General features: G+C 36.9%; 1 protein-coding gene across 9 annotated transcripts in view; it reads left to right on the plus strand.

Moving 5' to 3' along the window:
• Nucleotides 1-19,920, plus strand: part of PDLIM5 (PDZ and LIM domain 5) — a 211,101-nt gene that overhangs the window by 129,103 nt on the left and 62,078 nt on the right. For 4 of the 9 annotated variants that reach the window (XM_007999300.3, XM_007999302.3, XM_037989996.2 and 1 more), the window contains 3 exons: nucleotides 27-44; nucleotides 614-786; nucleotides 1,458-1,494. In XM_007999300.3, coding sequence (XP_007997491.3) covers nucleotides 27-44; nucleotides 614-786; nucleotides 1,458-1,494 — 228 coding nt within the window. Of the gene's footprint in view, nucleotides 1-26; nucleotides 45-613; nucleotides 787-1,457; nucleotides 1,495-2,035; nucleotides 2,365-19,920 lie in introns of those variants that run through there. The other 5 variants (XM_007999301.3, XM_007999303.3, XM_073017493.1 and 2 more) reach the window with 2 other exon arrangements.

The following is a 19,920-nucleotide window of genomic DNA, read 5'->3' on the forward strand; positions in this document are numbered from 1 at the left end:
TGCCTTCTTCCTCTGTCAATTAAAAGGAAAATCCCACCTAAACGGTAATCTTTCTGTTGAATACATTCTAATAGCGTTATTTTATATTAACATTGTAAGTGCAGTTTTTTACTTATAATTTAAAAGGTTTTTTTTTGTTTTCTTTTTTTTTTTTTGTGAGACAGTCTCGCTCTGTTGCCCAGGGTGGAGTGCAGGGGCACGATCTTGGCTCACTGCACCCTCCACCTTCCAGGTTCAAGCGATTATCCTGCCTCAACCTCCCCAGTAGCTGGGACTACAGGCACATGCCACCATGCCCAACTAATTTTTTGTACTTTTAGCAGAGATGGGGTTTCACTGTGTTAAGCCAGGATGGTCTCGATCTCCTGACCTCATGATCCGCCCACCTTGGCCTCCCAAAGTGCTGGGATTACAGGCATGAGCCACCATGCCCAGCCTATTTTAGATAGATCTTTTAAAAAATGGAGACTGAATATACTTGCAAAGCAAACTGTTTATATAAAAGGAACATTGAAGATTAATCATATAAATTATAAATAATTTAGTAGAAGATATTTTATCCTTTTAATATAATTTTACAATTAAATTTTTTTTTTTTTCTCCTTAACCCTAGCCCACCAAGAAAACACATTGTGGAGCGCAATACAGAGTTTTATCATATACCCACTCACAGTGATGCCAGCAAGAAGAGACTGATTGAGGATACTGAAGACTGGCGTCCAAGGACTGGAACAACTCAGTCTCGCTCTTTCCGAATCCTTGCCCAGATCACTGGGACTGAACATTGTAAGTGAACTTCTAGGTGTCCTAATGGATGAGTGTTTTTTTGCCACAGAGAGTAGCATTGAGACTGATTGGTAGTTGTCAGAAAACAACCCCGAGACAGTTTGCTTTTAAATTATGCTGTGCATAACATGGGTAATATAAATAAGACCCCAGGCCGGGCGCAGTGGCTCATTCCTGTAATCCCAGCACTTTGGGAGGCCGAGGCAGGAGGATCATGAGGTCATGAGTTTGAGACCAGACTAACCAACATGATGAAACCCTGCCTCTACTAAAAATACAAAAATTAGCCAGGCATCGTGGCAGACACCTGTAATCCCAGCTACTTGGTAGCCTGAGGTAGGAGAATCGTTTGAACCGGGGAGGCAGAGATTGCAGTGAGCTGAGATCATGCCACTGTACTCCAGACTGAGCTACGGAGGGGCTCTGTCTCATAAATAAATAAATAAATAAATAGATAGATAAATAAATAAATAAATCACCAGCCCATGAAAAGTATAGATGTAATAGTAGTTGTACTAACTATAGTTTATAGCCAACAATAGGCTATTGTGGAATTCGTTTTAGTGGCTCCATGGAAGTTGAACATTTGATATTGATTGGTGCAGGTAATTGCTTAAGTGATTTTGAAGTTAAAACAGACTAATATTTGGATATTGCTTATTATATTTCAGTGAAAGAATCTGAAGCTGGTAATACAAAGAAGGCAAAGTAAGTTCTCTATCTTTTTGTCAATTGAATGTTTTCCTTTCATGAATGGTCTCAATTTGGTTTTTCAGATTGTCAAGTGTAATGGTATGGCATTTCGTCTTTGCAGCTAGAAGCTAAGCATTTAACTTTGGTGCCTTTTGTGTGACCTAAATGTACAACTTGCAGATTTTTAAAGTAGTGGATATTGTCTGGGTTTTAAGGCGTGTTTTCCTTAGTATTGAAATAAGAAGTGGGCAGAAGGGTGTATTTTGGGGTGCTTTGCTAACAATACATATGTCTGTGAATGTGCTTGTGTGTTGTCTTGCAGTCACTTTATTTTGAGCATAAAAATATATGTTTCCAAGAGGGATCTATGGATTAATTTCTGTATTTCTAAAAATGCTCTACCCTTAAAATCTTTGCCACTTAATAAAGTAGCTATGTGGAATTAAGCTTTTATAAGGCATGTTTTCTGCATGATGGAATTAGTCTAGAACCTTGTTCCTTCTATTTCTTATGACTCTTCTATCACTCTTTTTTTTTTTTTTTTTTTTTTCCACAGGGAAAAGATACCCCTTCACGTCTTTAGTCCCAAATACACAAAATTACGTGACTGGCACCATGAAGTTTCAGCACGTGCTCTTAACGTACAGTGATTTATGAGCCTTGTCCCCCAAGCAGCCAGCACATACCTTTTCATTTACTTTTTTTCAACTTCATAGCAAAATCTGTATTAAATTTGCCTTATGAAAAAATAGAACTTTTTCTATACTTTTCTAACAATTTCCTATTGTTGTGAGAAAAGGAAGATGAACATGTTTTATGCTAGCTGGTAGCTCACAAATGTAAAACCGAAAAAAAAAAAAAAAGAAAGAAAGAATATTAAGGGACTAGATCTGTTCAGTGGATTTGTATCTGTTTTTGTTGTTATTAGGGTAGTAACCTTGGAAAATGAATTATTTTCATAAGTTGAATTTGGTTGGTTGGTTGAAACAGAGGATAATGAGCAAATAATGTCCTTGTCTAATTTGGAAAATACTTCCTTTATGTTATTAACATTTCCCAAGATTACTTTTTAAGTTTATTATTATGTAACATTCAAGGTTGATTGTAAATTATTCTAAATAAGTAAATATAAGGAGGCAAGAATAAACAGAGAAGACTTTATTAAAGAAGAGTGCATGCAGTGTAGATTTAGGTATCTTTTAAAGTAGGAACTATTCAGGATGGCTCTATGAAGAGGAGGAGGTCCAGATTTGGCTCCTGGAAAAGGAAAGAAGAGAATTTTACCCCATGTGCAATGGAGAAATACAGTATTCTTTGGTTTGGTTGGATTTTCAAATCCTATTTCCTATCAAAGGAAATATCTCTAAGCTAGTGGATGTTTTTAGAGTATAGACAATTTCTAGGTATTAACTAATAAGATATAGAAAAGATAGCTTTGCTTTTTTAAATCAGAAGAACATAAATTATAATATGAATTATTATGAGACATCAGAGAAATATTTTACTTAGTGATATAAACTACTGTGCACTGCTGCTATTCTTAGGAAGCTGTGTTTTGGGCAATACATGGAAGCTAAATATATGACCAGAAATGCTTTCTGCCTTGTAATATAGTGTATTATATATTAGAGCTACATTTAGTAATAAATGCATTTTGAAGTTTGGAAAAGTATTGTAATAAAGTTGCCTTTAACTTAGCTTTGTACTTGTTCTGTTTCCTTGAGGCTAGACACAGTGTCATCCAGGAGTTGTTACAGTATAACTGGGTAAAATAAACAGTTCTCTGACATTTCATTTGGAAAACACTTTTAACTTTGTGAGGTTACTAAAATATGGGTATAAAACATGGCAGGCCAGGCGCAGTGGCTCACGCCTGTAATCCCAGCATTTTGGGAGGCCGAGGCGGGCAAATCACCTGAGGTCGGGAGTTCAAGACCAGACTGACCAACATAGAGAAACCCTGTCTCTACTAAAAATACAAGATTAGCCGGGCGTGGTGGCGCATGTCTGTAATCCCAGGTACTCGGGAGGCTGATGCAGGAAAATCGCTTAAACCTGGGAGGTTCACTAGCAGAGGTTGCGGTGAGCCGAGATCGCACCATTGCATTCCAGTATGGGCAACAAGAGCGAAACTCCATCTCAAAATAAATAAATAAATAAACAAATAAATAAATAAATAAAACATGGTAAAGGATCATGTTTGATTTTTCCCCCTGAATTACTACAATATGTAGTATCCTACGTGAGTAACATAAGATCAGTTGACTGTTGTGCAACATAGAATTATTATTTGTGTGAAACTACTGCTGAAGGACCTTGCCTGCATTCAAGGGTCTATTTTTATTTTTCCAGGTACTCTTTCACTTTAGTGACATAATAGTCTAGTACAACTGCCTGAGAACTTGGAGAAACTAACATTAATTTTAGATAGTGATTGATAAAATTTGGCCTGCCAAATGCATTTTAAAAATAATTCTAGGATTTATCTATGCTCCTTTCTAGTATACCTCATGATATATAAGACATCTTTCTTTTGTCATATTAGTTCTTCAGATACTAAGACAGATGTCCTGCCTGCTTGTGTTTTTATGATGCTGACATCAATCCCAGTTATAACTGTGTCTCTGGCCTCTGTAAGAAAATCTACTTTCTTAGACCAGGCTTTCCTATACCCAGTAATTCTTCCAGGATCCCAGAAGATGATGTTTGAGAAACTATAGAATTAAAACCTCATAAAAATAAATGGTGTGGTTGAGTAAACGTAGTATTTTCCACCAATAATCCAATTTCTAGAATAACTACAGAGTGGACAGAAAGAACGACTCAAAAGAACTTTAGGTAAATGGGAAAAATTTTCCCTAATACAGACAAGAGAACCTGTATAGAGTTACAACTTAAAACAGATGTAATTAAAATAAAAATTTAATACCTTGCTTAATTAAAAATGAAGTATTTAGTGTTTCATTGAAAGCACAGACTTAGATAAATGGAATGATCCATACTTGAGTATGAGGACAAATATTCAGGCAGGATCATAAAGGACATTCCATTTGACCCTGTCAGAAGATGAATTCCTGAGCTCAGTGAATCTCCTGGGACATCTTATATTCCTAGCTTAAACACTAGCCAAAAATTATAAAAGCTTCTTGCAAAAATATTATTGTAAATCTGGTGACCTAATTTATGACTTGTTTTTGTTTGTCTCTCTTATACAGACTCTTCATTATAGGCCTGTTTTTAAAGTGAAATTGGGAAGTTGCTCTTAAGAATGTTTTCAACATTTGTTTCTTTCTTTCTTTTTTTTTTTTTTTTTTTAATTTAAGACAGAGTTGTGCTCTGTCACCCAGGCTGGAGTGCAGTGGCACAATATTGGCTCACTGCAGCCTCCACCTCCCAGGTTTGAGTGATTCTTCTGCCTCAGCCTCCTGAGTAGCTGGGATTACAGGCGTGCACCTCCATGCCCAGCTAATTTTCATATATTTTTTAGTAGAGACAGGGTTTTGTCATGTTAGCCAGGCTGGTCTCGAACTTCTGACCTCCAGTTATCCGCCTGCCTTGGCCTCCCAAAGTGCTGGGATTACAGACGTGAGCCACCATACCCGGCCTCAACATTTTTTTCTTATAGTGTTTTATTCAGAAGACTGAGTGTCTCACACATGGTCCAATGTATTTTTATTACCTCAAAAATTATAGTATTTGTGGAAACAAAAGCATTCTTTCATGCATCATTATGCCCTTTAGGAAGGCTCAGATATATAGACATCTTAGAGTTTATTTAGTACAAATTGTGGTGTTAGGACACAGAGTAGCAGTTCCTTCTTTTTTTTCAAAATTATTCAAAAATATAGAATGAATTGATTTTCCCTCCAAGTATGTAATTTTGTAATTATTGTGTTTCTGATGTGTATTTAAAAATCATATAAATCATAAATATTTACTCATTGCCAGCATTCATTCTTTCAAATGCATAATTGCTGTATATGTAAATGCCAGGCACTAATCAATGTACTAGGGATACAGTAATGAATAACAGATAAATGTATAAGCAAGATGAGCTAAGGTAATTGTGTTACCAAGATAATAAGTTAATATAAAATAAGTATGGCTTAGTCAGGGAAGGATTACTTTAGATTATGTGGACCTCTGAAGAGACAACCTTAATGCCAGCAGCTGGGAGAGAAAAGGAGTCAGCCGTGTGATGACTTGAAGGTGGGGAGACAAGTGTGGAAAGGAGCATGCAAGAACACAGAACAGAAAGGTCAGTGTGACTGGAGTCCAGGCTAGGCAGGGAAGCATGCTAGAACTCCTGTACATAGACAAAACACTTATGTTCCCATTCCTATCCATAACGTTTTAAATGGGAAATTATGATATCATATCTAACTGCTTGCAAATAAAATTAGAAAATGAAGAAGCAGGGAGGTTAGGCAGGCGGCTAATTGCAGTGCACTCACCTAGTTGGAGCCAGCCCTGATTATTAACAATTTAATATTTTTCCTGTTGAGACCCAATGAAGACCTAGAAAAGAGAGGCATAAATATATGTTGATAACATGTATGTAGGGAACACAAACAGAATATCCTGCAGAGCATACATAAAACCATACAGAAAATACGAAAACACTTTGATGTATTAAATTTGACATATGATGCTCTTCATAATAGTGATGAATTTGAGGATTTAGCTGCTCTGTAAAATCTTGGCTAGAATTGGCTGGACACTTTCCTTTTGTTTATCCCATTCCAGAAAATTCCTTAAAGCAAGTAAATATTTCCTTGCACATTCTTTCCAAAGTAGGAATTATAGTATTTTTTTTCTTGGTTAGAAGTAGTAAGAAGCAGCAAGTGATAAATTCTGAGTTTTAGACTGAGATTTGTAACTCACTGATTACTTTCTGCCCCCAAGTTTCCACTTCTCTGGAGTTAGAATCTGTGGTAGACACTGTGCTGCCCACTCAGATATCACTTCAGTGGAGGACTTGATACCTCTGCTGATGAGAGTGTGGTAGGCAAACAGCCTTCATGTGCCAGCCCCTTCACAAATCACCTCAGCTGCAGACAGTCCCTCTTCAAGACCCTAGGCTTGGTGGGTCTGCCCACATGCCGTGAACTGATTGATAAGTGGGAAGAGAGGGAGGTAAAAAACCTGGTTATTTCATCCCAATTAAGACCAACTTGAAGGGACCATTCTAGCTCCAGAGCTGCTGTGGAGTCAGCTGAGGCTGTCCTAAGTTTTGTTTGGCAACTCCACCTCTCCTACCCACTCCTGCTTCCTTTTCTGTCCTTTCCCCTTCACAGTTGTTGACCCTAGAGACATTTCTTAATAAGCATCCTGCATGCTAAGCTCTGCTTTCTGGAGAACCTGATCTGCAAAAGAATCATATTTTTGTAGACCCCAGTTTAGACCTCAATTGCACAGGTTCTCTTTTATTCATCTTCTCATCACTTTCTTCATCTTGGCCACTTCTCATCTTTTCTCCTTAAATCTTCAACCCAGATCACAAACACAGCATTTAGAAGTCTTCAAAGAAAAGATCAGTTAAGGGAAGACTGAAAGGCATGTGGAAGTCAAAAGGAACATGCATTTACTTTATTTTTTTTGCCTCAAGTTAAGGATGTTTATTTGTTGACTTCATCACAGGCAGCCTAAGAGTAATGAGCAAGCAAATGTATTTAGAAATCAAATATAATCAGAGATATGTAAATGAAGCAATGAAATGAGGAGCTTCAAAATGGGAAATTAGGATTTACCAATTAAATATAATGAACACTTAAAACAGGAAAGCAGAACTTAGAATATTATGATTTTACGTGTTCTAGTCTTCCATATATAGCATTTGGAATCTTATGTATTAGCCATTTAATTTCACTTAATGAATTTTGTGTGAACACATCTGCTGTTTTCTTCACATCCTTAAAAGTTTACTTCTGGTTCTCTTCTGGGGAGATTCTGTTGCCTTTGGAAATGGGTAGGGTAATGTACAGATGTTAAAAGGAAGGAGGATGCTAATGGTGGCTAAGGATACTAAATATCTTGTAATGCACTGAAGAATCCCACAGACAGAAGAATCATCCAGTCCAATATGCCAGTTGTGTGCTACTGAGAATGACTGGATTGAGTGTAAATATTCCCTTTTCCAAGTTGGTTTTTTTTTGTTGTTGTTGTTTTTCTTTTTCCTTTTTTTTTTTTTTTTGAGACAGAGTCTCGCTTTGTCACCCAGCCTAGAGTGCAGTGGCGCTATCATGGCTCACTGCACCTCGACCTCCCAGGCTCAAGTGATCCTCCCACCTCAGCCTCCCAAGTAGCTGGAACTACAGGCACACACCACCACACCTGGCTAATTTTTTGTAGAGGCAGAATTTTGCCATGTTGCCCAAGCTGATCTCGAACTCTGGCAATCTGCCTGCCTCAGCCTCCCAAAGTCCTGGGATCGTAGATGTGAGCCATCACGTCTGGCCTAGATTTTCTTATTTCTTCCCACAACCATACATTCTCACCTATAGAGCGCCCTCTCTACTGCCCCACCCCACAGTAGAAATAATCTTCTCACCTCTGAACTTACATACTATATAATTTTTACCTCTCATTTGACACTTACTTTTGTAATTTGTCTTATGGATATTTGTCTACATGTCTTAAGTTTCCAACTAAAGTTTGAGCTCTTTAAAAATGAGAATCTTAGTGTAATAGTATAAATTGGAAGGAAAAGGGATTCTAATAGTCATGGTATTTCTTCCTGGATGCAACTGTAGCTGTGTAAGTAAAGGCCTAGCTATTCAATGAAATGACTCATCTTGAAGATAGTTGTTAAGATTATAAAATTCATCTCTGGTAAACTGTTTCTTCAATTAGAAATACACTGTTGTCAGTCAGCTTAGGCTGCCACAACAAGATACACAGATTGGTTAGTTGGGACAGTAGAAACTTATTATCTCATAGTTGTGGAGACTCTTAAGTTCTAGGTCAAGGTGCCAGCAGGGTTGGCGTCTGTTGAGGCTTCTCCTCATGGTTGTAGATGGCCACTGTCTCACTGTGTCTCCTCACGTGGCTTTTCCTCTGTGGGGGCACAGAGAAAGAATGAAAGCTCTGGGGTCTCTCTTTCTCATGAGGACATGGTCCCACTTGTATGACCTCATTTAACCTTAATTATCTCTTAAAAGGACCGATCTCAAAATAGTCACATTGCGGGTTAGGGCTCCAACATATGAATTCTGGAGGGATACAGTTTGGTCCATAACATACACCAACTGTCTTTGTATACTAATCCTCATTTTGACAGATTATCATTTAAGAAAAAGTTATTCTTAAGTAGAATAATTGACTTGAACCCGATTGGAAGTATTGTTGTCACCTCTCTTTTGGTGCTTCCGTTTTTCCTTTGGATGACCGGCATCTGTCTCCATGTTCTCTTTCCTCAACTAGAGTATATGCTCTTTGAATATAAGAATTTTAGTATGCCCCAACATGTTTGGTACTAAAAGTTACTAATTACATATAATTGCGTATTTCTCCAATTCTCTAACTGTTGAATTTTAGGGAAATTGTTTACAGCATGGCACACACTATCTCTAATGGAATATAAGTTCAATAAAAATATCAAGACATTAAAATATCAAAACATTGATACCTATATTGAAAGTAAAGTGAAACCATACTTAAGTCACTTGAAAGGGGAGTTGTCCTTTGTTGGAGTGATCTAATTGCCAAAAGTTGACATTTTTATCTTGATATTTTCTGTTTGTTAATTAGTTGTGAAAGACTTTTTTTCATTAAATGAACATTTGTTTTTTAATTTCTTCCTTTGTGTTTTTGGTGTGTTTCAACATGAAGAGCATGGTAATTCCTGTGAGGAGAGAATAACAATTTTAAAAATAGGTACATGAAATGCTTAGTTTGTACTCTGAATAGAAATACTAATTGAGAAAATTTTATCATTAATAAGGAAATGTTTAAATTTAAGAATCTAATCTACAACATTGATTTAAAAGAGGCAACAGCCATCTTATCAGTAACATATTAATAATAGAAAGTTATTAATATATGGCCTACCAGAATAGAGAATTATAGGAGACCATATAAAATTTTATTTAGAGATAATTATGTTACACACGCGCACACACACACACACACACGTTTATGCCGAAAAATCATATTGTCAAAGTGCAATTTAAGTTAAAAAATGTTTTTCTTGATCTCACCATGTTCTCATTTTCTACTGTATTATAATATTAATATCAACCTATGTAGTTTCAAATTTTTAATGCTATATATAAATAAAGTGGCATTTTAGTTTAGCAAAAGGATATCTAAAATAATGATCAAAACATATTTTTATCAGTCGTTCCTTTTATCTCCCTTGCTTAAAGAATGATGGGTTCTGATTTTTCACATATTTATTATGGTTGTATTAGTCTGTTCTCATACTGCTATAAAGAACTACCTGAGACTGGGTAATTTATGAGGAAAAGAGGTTTAATTGACTCATAGTTCCACAGGCTTAGCAGGAATCATGGGTGGGAGGCCTCAGGAAACTTACAATCATGGTGGAAGGTGAAGGGGAAGCTGTACATCTTCACAATGGTGAGCAGGAGAGAGAGAGATGGGGGAGGTGCCACACACTTTTAAACAACCGGATCTCGTGAGAACAAACTCACTGTCATGAGAATAGCATGGAAAAACCACCCCGGTGATCCAGTCACCTCCTGCCAGGTCCCTCCCTCAACACATGGGGGTTATAATTTGACATGTGATTTGCGTGGGGACACAGAGCCAAACCATATCAATGATTAAGAATTATAAGGTATGATATGGCTTCCCAATTGTCAAAGAATTAAAATGTTCATTAGGAGAGGAGTGACTGCTTCTCCCTTTAGTAGAAAAACAATTCAAACTCAGGTTACCAGTTACAATACACAAACTGAAACAGTTATGTTGAGGCGGGGAACCATCTTCTTATAGACTATCTTCTAGCACCAAATAATGTCCACATGATTTCTGGCTGAAGGCCATCAGAATGAAATTTTAGAACTGGAAGAATAGAGTTAAAGTTACTTTATAAGGAGAAACCTATTGCCTTTGTACATTCATTGAAAATTTAGGAAGCATAAATTACATATTTCTGAACATACTGTTTTGTAAGTTTTTTAAGAAGACTTTGTTAATATTCATTGACCCACACTAAATAGATTAATGAAGAAACAGTTTGCTGACCCATCCCATGTCTTCATTATTGCTGTGTTTCACAAACATACTGGTCTCTTGTGACATGTCCTTATTAAGTAAGACAACATTAGTTGAATATATTACCTAAAGCTGCTCTTCTTAATAAGCTATGTGAAGAAAGCAGGAATTATTCCCTAGCCTAATACTTGCACATATTTTCATGAAGTAATATGGCACAAGTATACATATGTAACAAACCTGCACGTTATGCACATGTAGCCTAGAACTTAAAGTATAATAGTAATAATAAATAAATAAATAAATAAATAAATAGAATTGACAATTGGATTTACCCCAAAATATAGAACACCAAGATACATTTCCACAAAATATGTTTGCCAACCTGTAAAAAAGACCACGGGTCAAAAAAATGGGTATATGATCAAGTAGTTTTTGTCTCTTGCAAAATAATGGAATATTTCTAATTGATCTTTGATTTTCTGCTGGTTGAGTATACTGTTTTATGCAAATACTGTTTTGCTGACTACAATGTAAAGGTCGCCATCTATTGAACATAAGTAATTACTACACTTCAGTTCCTTGTGAGACTAGTACTTAAAAATTATTGAGGCAAGAAACATAGTTCCTATGTATTTTCATATACAAATTGTTTAATTCTCTGTTAATGCTGGAAATATCTGTTGTTGTTGTTTACCAAATTAAACTTGTACTATTAGCACTTACAAAGATCTGTTATTTATAAAAGTGTTCGTAATATGCACAGTTGGCTTTCATAATCCCAGAATATTCACCAAGTTCCTTAGAGGCAGAATTTTGTCAGACCAGTAATTCTTCTCTTGTAATGCTGTTTGGATAAGTCGTTTTCCATTTCACCTTTAGAGAAGTAAATTACACATAAAATTATTTTATTGAATTAAACCAGAAAATTAAAGAAACTTATCTTTACTAAAACTCAGTATTGAAGAAGACTCCTGCACTTTAGTTTTTTTTTTTTTACTTCAAAAGAAATCACAACTTTAAAAATTAATTACGAACATTGATAAAAGGCAGTCTTCAAAATCATGGAAGGCTTAATTTCTATCTTTTGCTGTTATTCTATTTTATGTATTTCAGTCATAAAATTTAAGGTTTTAAGAAGGTTTAAGAAGTCCGAGTTTTTCTACTTTTATATTATGTGAAGGTTTGTTTATTAGAATGATATGATTTTATAAAAGAAAATTGAACCAATATATTACATAATATAGTATAAAGCATATGACAGATAAGGATATTTGCACATCTTCATTTTCCTTTTGGTCAAATTAAAGAACTATCTACAAATTGCATTTATCTTAAAATTAGTCTCACGTGTCCATGTATTCTCTTTTGTGTTTCTCTATTTTTGTATGTATTAAAGGGTATTGTTTGAATGCTACTCCTGTGTCCAACTCAGTAATAAGTGTTCAACTCACAGATGCACCTAACTGACTACTCCCAAAGATTCTGAATTTATATCTTTGAACAGAAGAATGTGTTAAAACTAAGGTGACACCTGTTGCATAATTTTCAAGTTAGTGGTACACACTTATTTTGCCTCTTCACATACTTCATTCTTTATCCTGAAATGCTAGTACTTTTTAAGAAGAAAAAAATTGAGAAGAAATTTCTGAAAGATTTTAATGTCTTCAGGTAGTTGCATATCATTGGTTAGACAGTGAGTGAACTTGAAGATTTAATACAGAGAAGCAACACTTAAACAAATTTGATGGAATCAAGTTTAGCCTTGGCTTACAACAGTGGAATCACATACTTGTTAAAATCAGCAAAGCTCTTAGCAGGGATGTTGGAGCAGAATCACAGGTATGTTTTAAAAAAGTACACCCACCAACAGTAAAACCAAAAATCCTTTATATATGAAAGGTAAAATAATCAGATAGCATCTATTCAAGGGATAAGTAAAAAAAAGAAGTGATGTTGTCAAGGGTGATTGTGAAACTAATAAATGCTCTGTGTTGAAAGACATAGCAAATAAAAATAACCGAAATCCAGATGTTTATTTACATCCTGGAGGGATTTGAAGCCCCAGATAGAAAGTGATTCTAAATGGTTCTCGCTAGACTCTTTTCCCTAATGACTTACAGTTCAGTGTATGTAGACGACTTACAGATGAGATTCACTAAGTACTATCTGCGTTTGTTTCAAATCCTGTAGGGGAAAGAAAATAGAAGAGTGGTAAAAGGAAAATATAGTACTGATTTTCAAAAAAGAAAAAAAAAGTGAACGTTTAACCATAAACTAATTTGAACTTGAGATCATCTGGAAAAAGGTCAAGCAGGCATTCTGAAAAGCATGGCTAGTGAGCACTGAGAAGAGGAGGGCAGAATTGCCGAATAAGTTCTCAAGAAACACATCACATCCAACTTAACACATTTTGGATAGACTGGGGGGAGATGTTAATTTTAACAATTCATCAAAGAAAGGCCCTTAAAATTCTTTTGAATTTAATAATGAAATGTGGTTGATAAGTATCATGTTTGTAAATGCATACAAGGTTGAAGGAGTTTAGCCAAAGAATATTGTTTAAAGGATTAGTGACTTGGATGAGGAGGTCCACAGTTTGCTGCCCATATTTGTGAGTACCATGAAGCAGGGAGATACAGCATACATGTTCAGTAACCAGTAAGGTTGGCAAAACTAAATATTAAAGAAAGATTTTTAAAAGAAAATAAACCCAGTAAGAGTGAGTCATGTCGTATGGCTCCTAAAATGATAAGCAATAGTTCTGTTTTGCACTAGTAAATCCCACCTGGTGGCATATTATGCTAGTCCTTGACATTAATCTCTGACAATTACATAGATAATCCCAAGAAAATCAACTGAAGACACTGAGACAATTAAGCTGTCTTTGGGTGAAAAGCAGTTACATGAGTAGTTGATACTAGATGATAATCTGGGCTGGTTATTTGACCTAAATCCAAGCGGGTCTTTTTCCCTAAACATTCTAGTTTAGTCTCAGGTCTCACTTATTAGCAGTGGCCTCTGCTCATGTTTAGTATATATTATATATAATAAATACATCCAACAAATGTTTATCAGGCACTTATTTGTGCTGGTTTCTAGGAAAATGAAGGTGCTATTATGAACTTAGTCTAGTAGAGCAGACATGCAATGAAAAAGCAAAATAAGGAAAAATACAGTTTTAGGTTATGATATATTCTATAAAGTAATATAGTACAACATGAATATAATGAGGGGAGGGAAAGAGTAAGGTCATTAGACGCTAGTTAGAGAAAAAGAAGATAATTTGAGCTGAAATGTGAGTGCCCTGAAGGAGTCAGTCATGAGGATATGGAGATGTCCTCTCCAGGCAGAAGGAAGAACAAATGCAGAGTCCCTGAGACAGGAGTCAGTTGGTGTGTTTAAGGAACTGAAAAAGAGCCATTATGAATGGGGCGTAGTAAATAAGAGAGAAAACGATAAGAGAGTACATGAAGTAGTCAGGGGCCAGATTATTGATTGCCTTGTAGGTTGTGTTAAGGAGTTTAGATTATTTTCCTAATTAAATGAGAGGCCCAATATAGGATTGTAGTCATAGGAGTAACGTCTGATGTGTATTTTTAACAGATCACCCTGAATACTATGGAAAATTCATTGTAAGGGAGAAATAATGAAAGCAGGAGACTCTCATGAGTATCCCCATAGTTCAGGCAAGCATTGTAGTGGCTCTGGAGATAGAGAGCATTGGATAGGTTTGTATTTTAGAGGAAGAGCTGATAGGTGTGTAGAAATATTGAGGTGGAGGGTAATGGAGAGTGGCAAATTGGTAAGTCAGTGAATTTGTAAAGAACTAGTTCAGTTGATAAGAGTTAATGAGAATGGTCAGAGTCAATTTGGTACAGTAAAAAAAGCTAATAGAATCGAGAGATAGCAGACTGAGAAAAAAAGGGTCCTTAAAATTTAAATTTCAGAGATGTTGTACTTGTTGATGAAAAATTAAAGGTTATGAATTTTGGGGTGCATGCTGATATATTCCAGGTGTAAGGCTTAGCCTTAGAGGAATATATCATTGAAGTGAAGAAGTCAAAGAATTTAATAGTAATATTATTTATTCAGTGATTGTACATGATTATTGAAATAATCATGAGAGATTGTTGGAATGGGGTAAAGAGGAAGGCAGTCAGGAGCTAAAACAAACAGTGGGTGAAGTAGAGACAAGACAGTAGGAAGGCCATATAGTGAATGGTATAGTGAGCCTCCAAGGACTTGGGATTTTGGAGGATCAAAGATGACTGATAGTAGTTAAAACAGTAACGAGGAGCACACTTGCTCTATCTCCAGGTTTATAAGAATAAGGCATATGAAAGAAAAAGCAACCTCTGTTTGAAGAGACTGCAAAGAAGGTATAGTAAAACAGTAAAGGGTTTATGAGGGCTGTGATAGATGGTGAAGTGATTAGATTAGGAGATGAACAAAGCAGTAAAGAAATAAGAGTCCAGGAGATGCTCGATGACCCAAGGGATTTGAACTTCTGGTTGTGGCAGGTAAACAAGGTTAAGTGGGAAGATTGATGGGATTAATCCTCAGAGTCCATTACAGGAAAATGGATACTGGAATGTAAGCTTCATGAAGGCAGGAAATTAAAGTGGACAAGAGGATGTGTGAAGGTGCCTGACACAAAGTGGGAATTCAAGTAATTGTTTTTTGTTATTGAATGAATGAGTGAACGCAATGAGTGATTGAATGGGTGCATTCAGGACATATGATCCAGAATATTTGGTTAGTGAGTGTGTAGCCACTTGGCTATTGCTCTGTAATGCCAACAGGACACTCTCACTGGAGCGTGAGGTACTGTGGTGGCTTTCTCAAGAAATGTGGCCTCTTTAAGGATTCACTGTGGGTGGCTGTTCAGTGGTACACATTCAGACATATTCTTTTATATTTTCAAACAGCTAACTTGACTCAACACTATTCATTAAATAATACATGCCTTTCTCCTCTTTATCCTGAATCTGAAAAATATCTTTATTGTTTATAAATTCTTTTTCTAATATTAGGATTATGTTAAAACTACAAAATGGCAGATTTTTGTTGCATATAAGAAGCTATTTCTAACTAGTATAAATTTCTGAAGTCATGGATCAGAATGATCCAGTGAAGAAATTGGTGATGGAAAGTGAGAGGGCCTAAAGTTAGTGGTAAGTGCCCTGCAGTTACTGAAGAAGTCAGGCTTTTATCAGGGGATTGCTCCAAGTGACTTTTAAGTTGTCATTATACCTTAAAATCTTCATATTATATTTGCATTTTGTATAGATATAATACATGCTCATTCTTTACCTGGCTTTAGACCCTATAGAACATTTTCTATGTAGAGATCAAAGAATACTCTAGATAACTAAAGAATTTACAAAATACTAAGTACTGAACACTTAATAATGATAAAATCCGTTATGGGGTGGCAACAGCAGAGAAATGTGTACAAGTTAAGGCACAGTTTGAAAGATGTGAGAAAATGGAAATTGTCATCAAAGAGCAAACTCTTCCCCTAATACAAATGTCTTAGTTCAAGCTGTTAGAAAAAAAATATCATGGACTGGGTGGCTTAAACAACGGTTATTTCTCATAGTTCTGGAGTCTGGAAAGTCAAGATCCAGGCACCTGTATACTCAGTGTCTGGTGAGGGACTGCTTCTTAGTTCATAGATGATGCCTTCTCACTGTGTCCTCACGTGGTAGGAGAGAGGGAGCTCTCTGAGGTATCTCTTATAAGGGACCCCATTCATGAGCGCTGTCTGCCTGTGTGACCTAATCATCTCCCAAAGGCCTCACCTCCTAATACTATCACATAGGGGGTTAGGATTTTGACATATGATTTGGGGGTGGGGGGACACAAACATTCACTGTATAGCAACAAATGGTAAGTTCCAATTCCTTCAGCAATATCCCTTTTTTGTTTCCTTATCTTTTCCTTGCTTAAGTAAGTGGGAAGCTCCTAGAAAAATGATTTCTTTGAGTTAGTCCTTGTTTGCTCTTACAAAAAATCAACCTCATTTATATTTTTTTTAGTAGGGACGGGGTTTTGCCGTGTTGACCAGGCTGGTCTCGAACTCCTGACCTCAGGTGATCCACTTGCCTTGGCCTCCCAAAGTGCTGGGATTACAGATGTGAGCCACTGTGCCAGGCCCCTGCAGCCTGGTTTCTGTTCTCCTCATTCCACTGAATTAGCTCCACCATATACCAAACTACTGACTTTAGCATATTACCAAGGATAATTTTAATACCAGCGTTGTAAGATTATTGGGAAGGATTAAATATGATGATACATATTAAGCGATGAAAAAATATACGCTTTTATTATTATAAATTATCATTAATGACCAAGAGCCTGAATTATGGAAGAACTTAGTTTGTTCAAGACATTGAACAGGTAGTCTAATGTGACTGGAGTTCAGTGAACAAAGGGAAAATTGGTGTGGAAAGGTACTTGAGAGGTTGATCATAACAGGTCATTTGGGGATTTGTAGAGCATGTTAAGCATTTTGGGTATTATCCTAACTGCGGTAGGAATTCATTGCAAGGTTTTAATCAAAAGAATGATTTGATAAAATGTGTTTTGTTGTTTTTTCTTAAGGCATGTGGGCTATACTAAACCATGCCAGAAAACACAGAGGCTGGATGGGACAGGATTTGGCAAGAGAGGAAGCAAGAGAGCACTTAGACAATTCTTAAGTCACTAGTATAAGTTAGTGCTTATCATAGTCTAGATGAGAAAGGGTGGTAGCAGAGAAGTGGGATAGATGGATGGTGTAATGAGAAAAACTTGGCACTGTAATGCCCCCCCCAACCCCTGCAAACTGGGAAAACTGGGAAGTTGCCAAGAGACCAAAGAATGACTCAGACAAGTCCAGCTTGATGAGTAGATGAGTTTATGAGGACTTACATACAGGGCACTAGTGGACAGCAGCAGTATGGCTCCAAGAGATCCACAGCACCTCCCATCTCTAGGCTGCCTTTAAGCTAATTTTCTGGCTCTTTGCCATGTGTGTGTATGTATGTGTGTGTTTGTGTGTACACCGTGTGTGTGTGTGTGTACGCCCACACATGTGCGTGTGTGCATATAATAGGACTGTTTTCCTTGGTATATTCCCAGCCATGCCTCAGGATGTTTGGGTTCTCAGGGACACCTGCTCCTTGGCTAGGCACCATGGCCGTAGCTAACTGCCTGGCCCTCAAGGTTCAAGCGTTGAATATAATACCCTTAAGTAACCTGGTAGGGGACCCGTCACACCACCGATGGATTAAAAATATAAATTTGGAAGTAGAGTCATTGGGACATGGTGAAAGATGATTTGAGATAGAGAGATATTAGAGGTATTAATAACTAAAGGGCAATTCAAAATATGGGCTACTGCTCATAGGGGAGAGCTGGGCTAGATATAAATCTGGACATTAGGTGGTGTTGAAGCTACAGGAGAGAGTAATGTCACTAAGAGTACAGAGAAATAAAGCCTAGGACAGAGAACTCTCAGGAAACGGAATAGCCAGTGAAAGAATAATAAAAACAGGCAGGTGAATAGGGTTGAGGCACAGATGACAGGAAAAGAGAAGCAGTAGTCAGTTGAGCCAGACACTAAGTAAAATGAGGAATGCACACAAAACGACAAATACTGTATGATTTCACTGATAGGAATTATCTAATGTAGTCATCTTTGGGCCAGGTGCGGTGGCTCACACCTGTAATCCCAGCACTTTGAGAGGTTGGGAGTTTGAGACCAGCCTGACTAACATGGAGAAACCCCGTCTCTACTAAAAATACAAAAATTAACCAGGCGTGGTGGCACGTGCCTGTAATCCCAGCTACTGGGGAGGCTGAGGCAGGAGAATCCTTTGAACCAGGGAGGTGGAGGTTGCAGTGAGCCGGAATCGCGCCACTGTACTCCAGCCTGGGTGACAGAGTGCGACTCTTGTCTCCAAAAAAGAATTAAAATAAAGTAGTCATCTTCATAGAAACCGTAGAATGGTGGTGGTTACCACGGGCTAGGTGGAGAGGGTAGGGGTAGTTGTTCAATGGTATAGAGTTTCGAATATGCAAGATGAAAAACTTTTGGAGATGTCTTCCACAATAATGTGAACGTACCTCACACTAGTGACTGTGCACTTGAAAATGGTTAAGATAGTAAGTTTCATGTTACGTATTTTTTACCACAGTTTTTAAAATGAGGAATGCACATTGTCCATTGAATTTAGCCACAAAAAGGTCATCAGTGACCTTAGCAAGATGCAATTTCATAGAGTGTTGGGGATTGGAGTCTAGTTGAGATGACTGAAGACTGACAGTCAAGTGAGTGTACTGTTATTTCAGAGTCTGGCTGGTAAGGGGAATAGGAAAATAGAAGGTAAAGATAGTCTGTTGTTTTTAAGAGAAACTACAGCATTTTAAAAGAGGACTCAAAGCATCCAGTAGAGGAGGAGAGATGGAATAATTGAGGCCACTGAGATTAAGGGAGGAGATGGAGTACACAGCATAAGAATGTTGCTATTGGGCAGTTGTCAGGACTAGGGTATAGAAAAAGAATTCTTCTTACCGGTCCTACAGGATGGTAAGGATGGTAAATTAGTAGATGGACAACTCACACCTGATTTGGTGGACAGATTGTTCACAAGGGTCCTTATTGAACAAGTGCAGAGATTGTGCAGAAAAAGACACAATGCATCAATAGCTTTTTGTTTTTGTATCCTGAGAAAAGCAAGCCAAAAGGGAAAGACTTAATCTGGGAAAGAGAAAGTCTTCATACCTCTCTGTGGTGAGAAATGAAAACTCATTTAAGCAAGACAAGGCCAAAAATTTGGCTGCTGCAGATATGCTGTTAATCAGAGCTTCTTCCAACCTAAAAGGAGTAAACATTGGGGAATGTCAGAGTGAGAACGGAGACTGATGTTTGTTCCATAGTAAATAAGGTACTTTAAGATTTTGTCTTAAGTCAGGTTTTAAGAGTTTGGCTAAGCAACGAAGAGATAATCAATATGTGTAACACATGGGAAACCTCCCAAGTGCATTTGCTTGGAAGCATGGAGATCATCTCCAAAGGTGTTTCATGATTTATATGAAATTTTTTCTCAAATGGCACTCAGCTTTTTCCAGTCAGCATATTTCATGGAGATGTTGGAAGACTCAACTTCTCCAACTCCTTTTTCTTTGTTTCTTTTTAATCTGTCCTGTGGTAATATGTAGATATTGATAATAATTCATATGCATATTTTCTTTTTTCCTGAAATATTTGTA

The sequence above is a fragment of the Chlorocebus sabaeus genome, chromosome 7 (genome assembly GCF_047675955.1).
Source record: "Chlorocebus sabaeus isolate Y175 chromosome 7, mChlSab1.0.hap1, whole genome shotgun sequence".
NCBI lineage: Eukaryota > Metazoa > Chordata > Mammalia > Primates > Cercopithecidae > Chlorocebus > Chlorocebus sabaeus.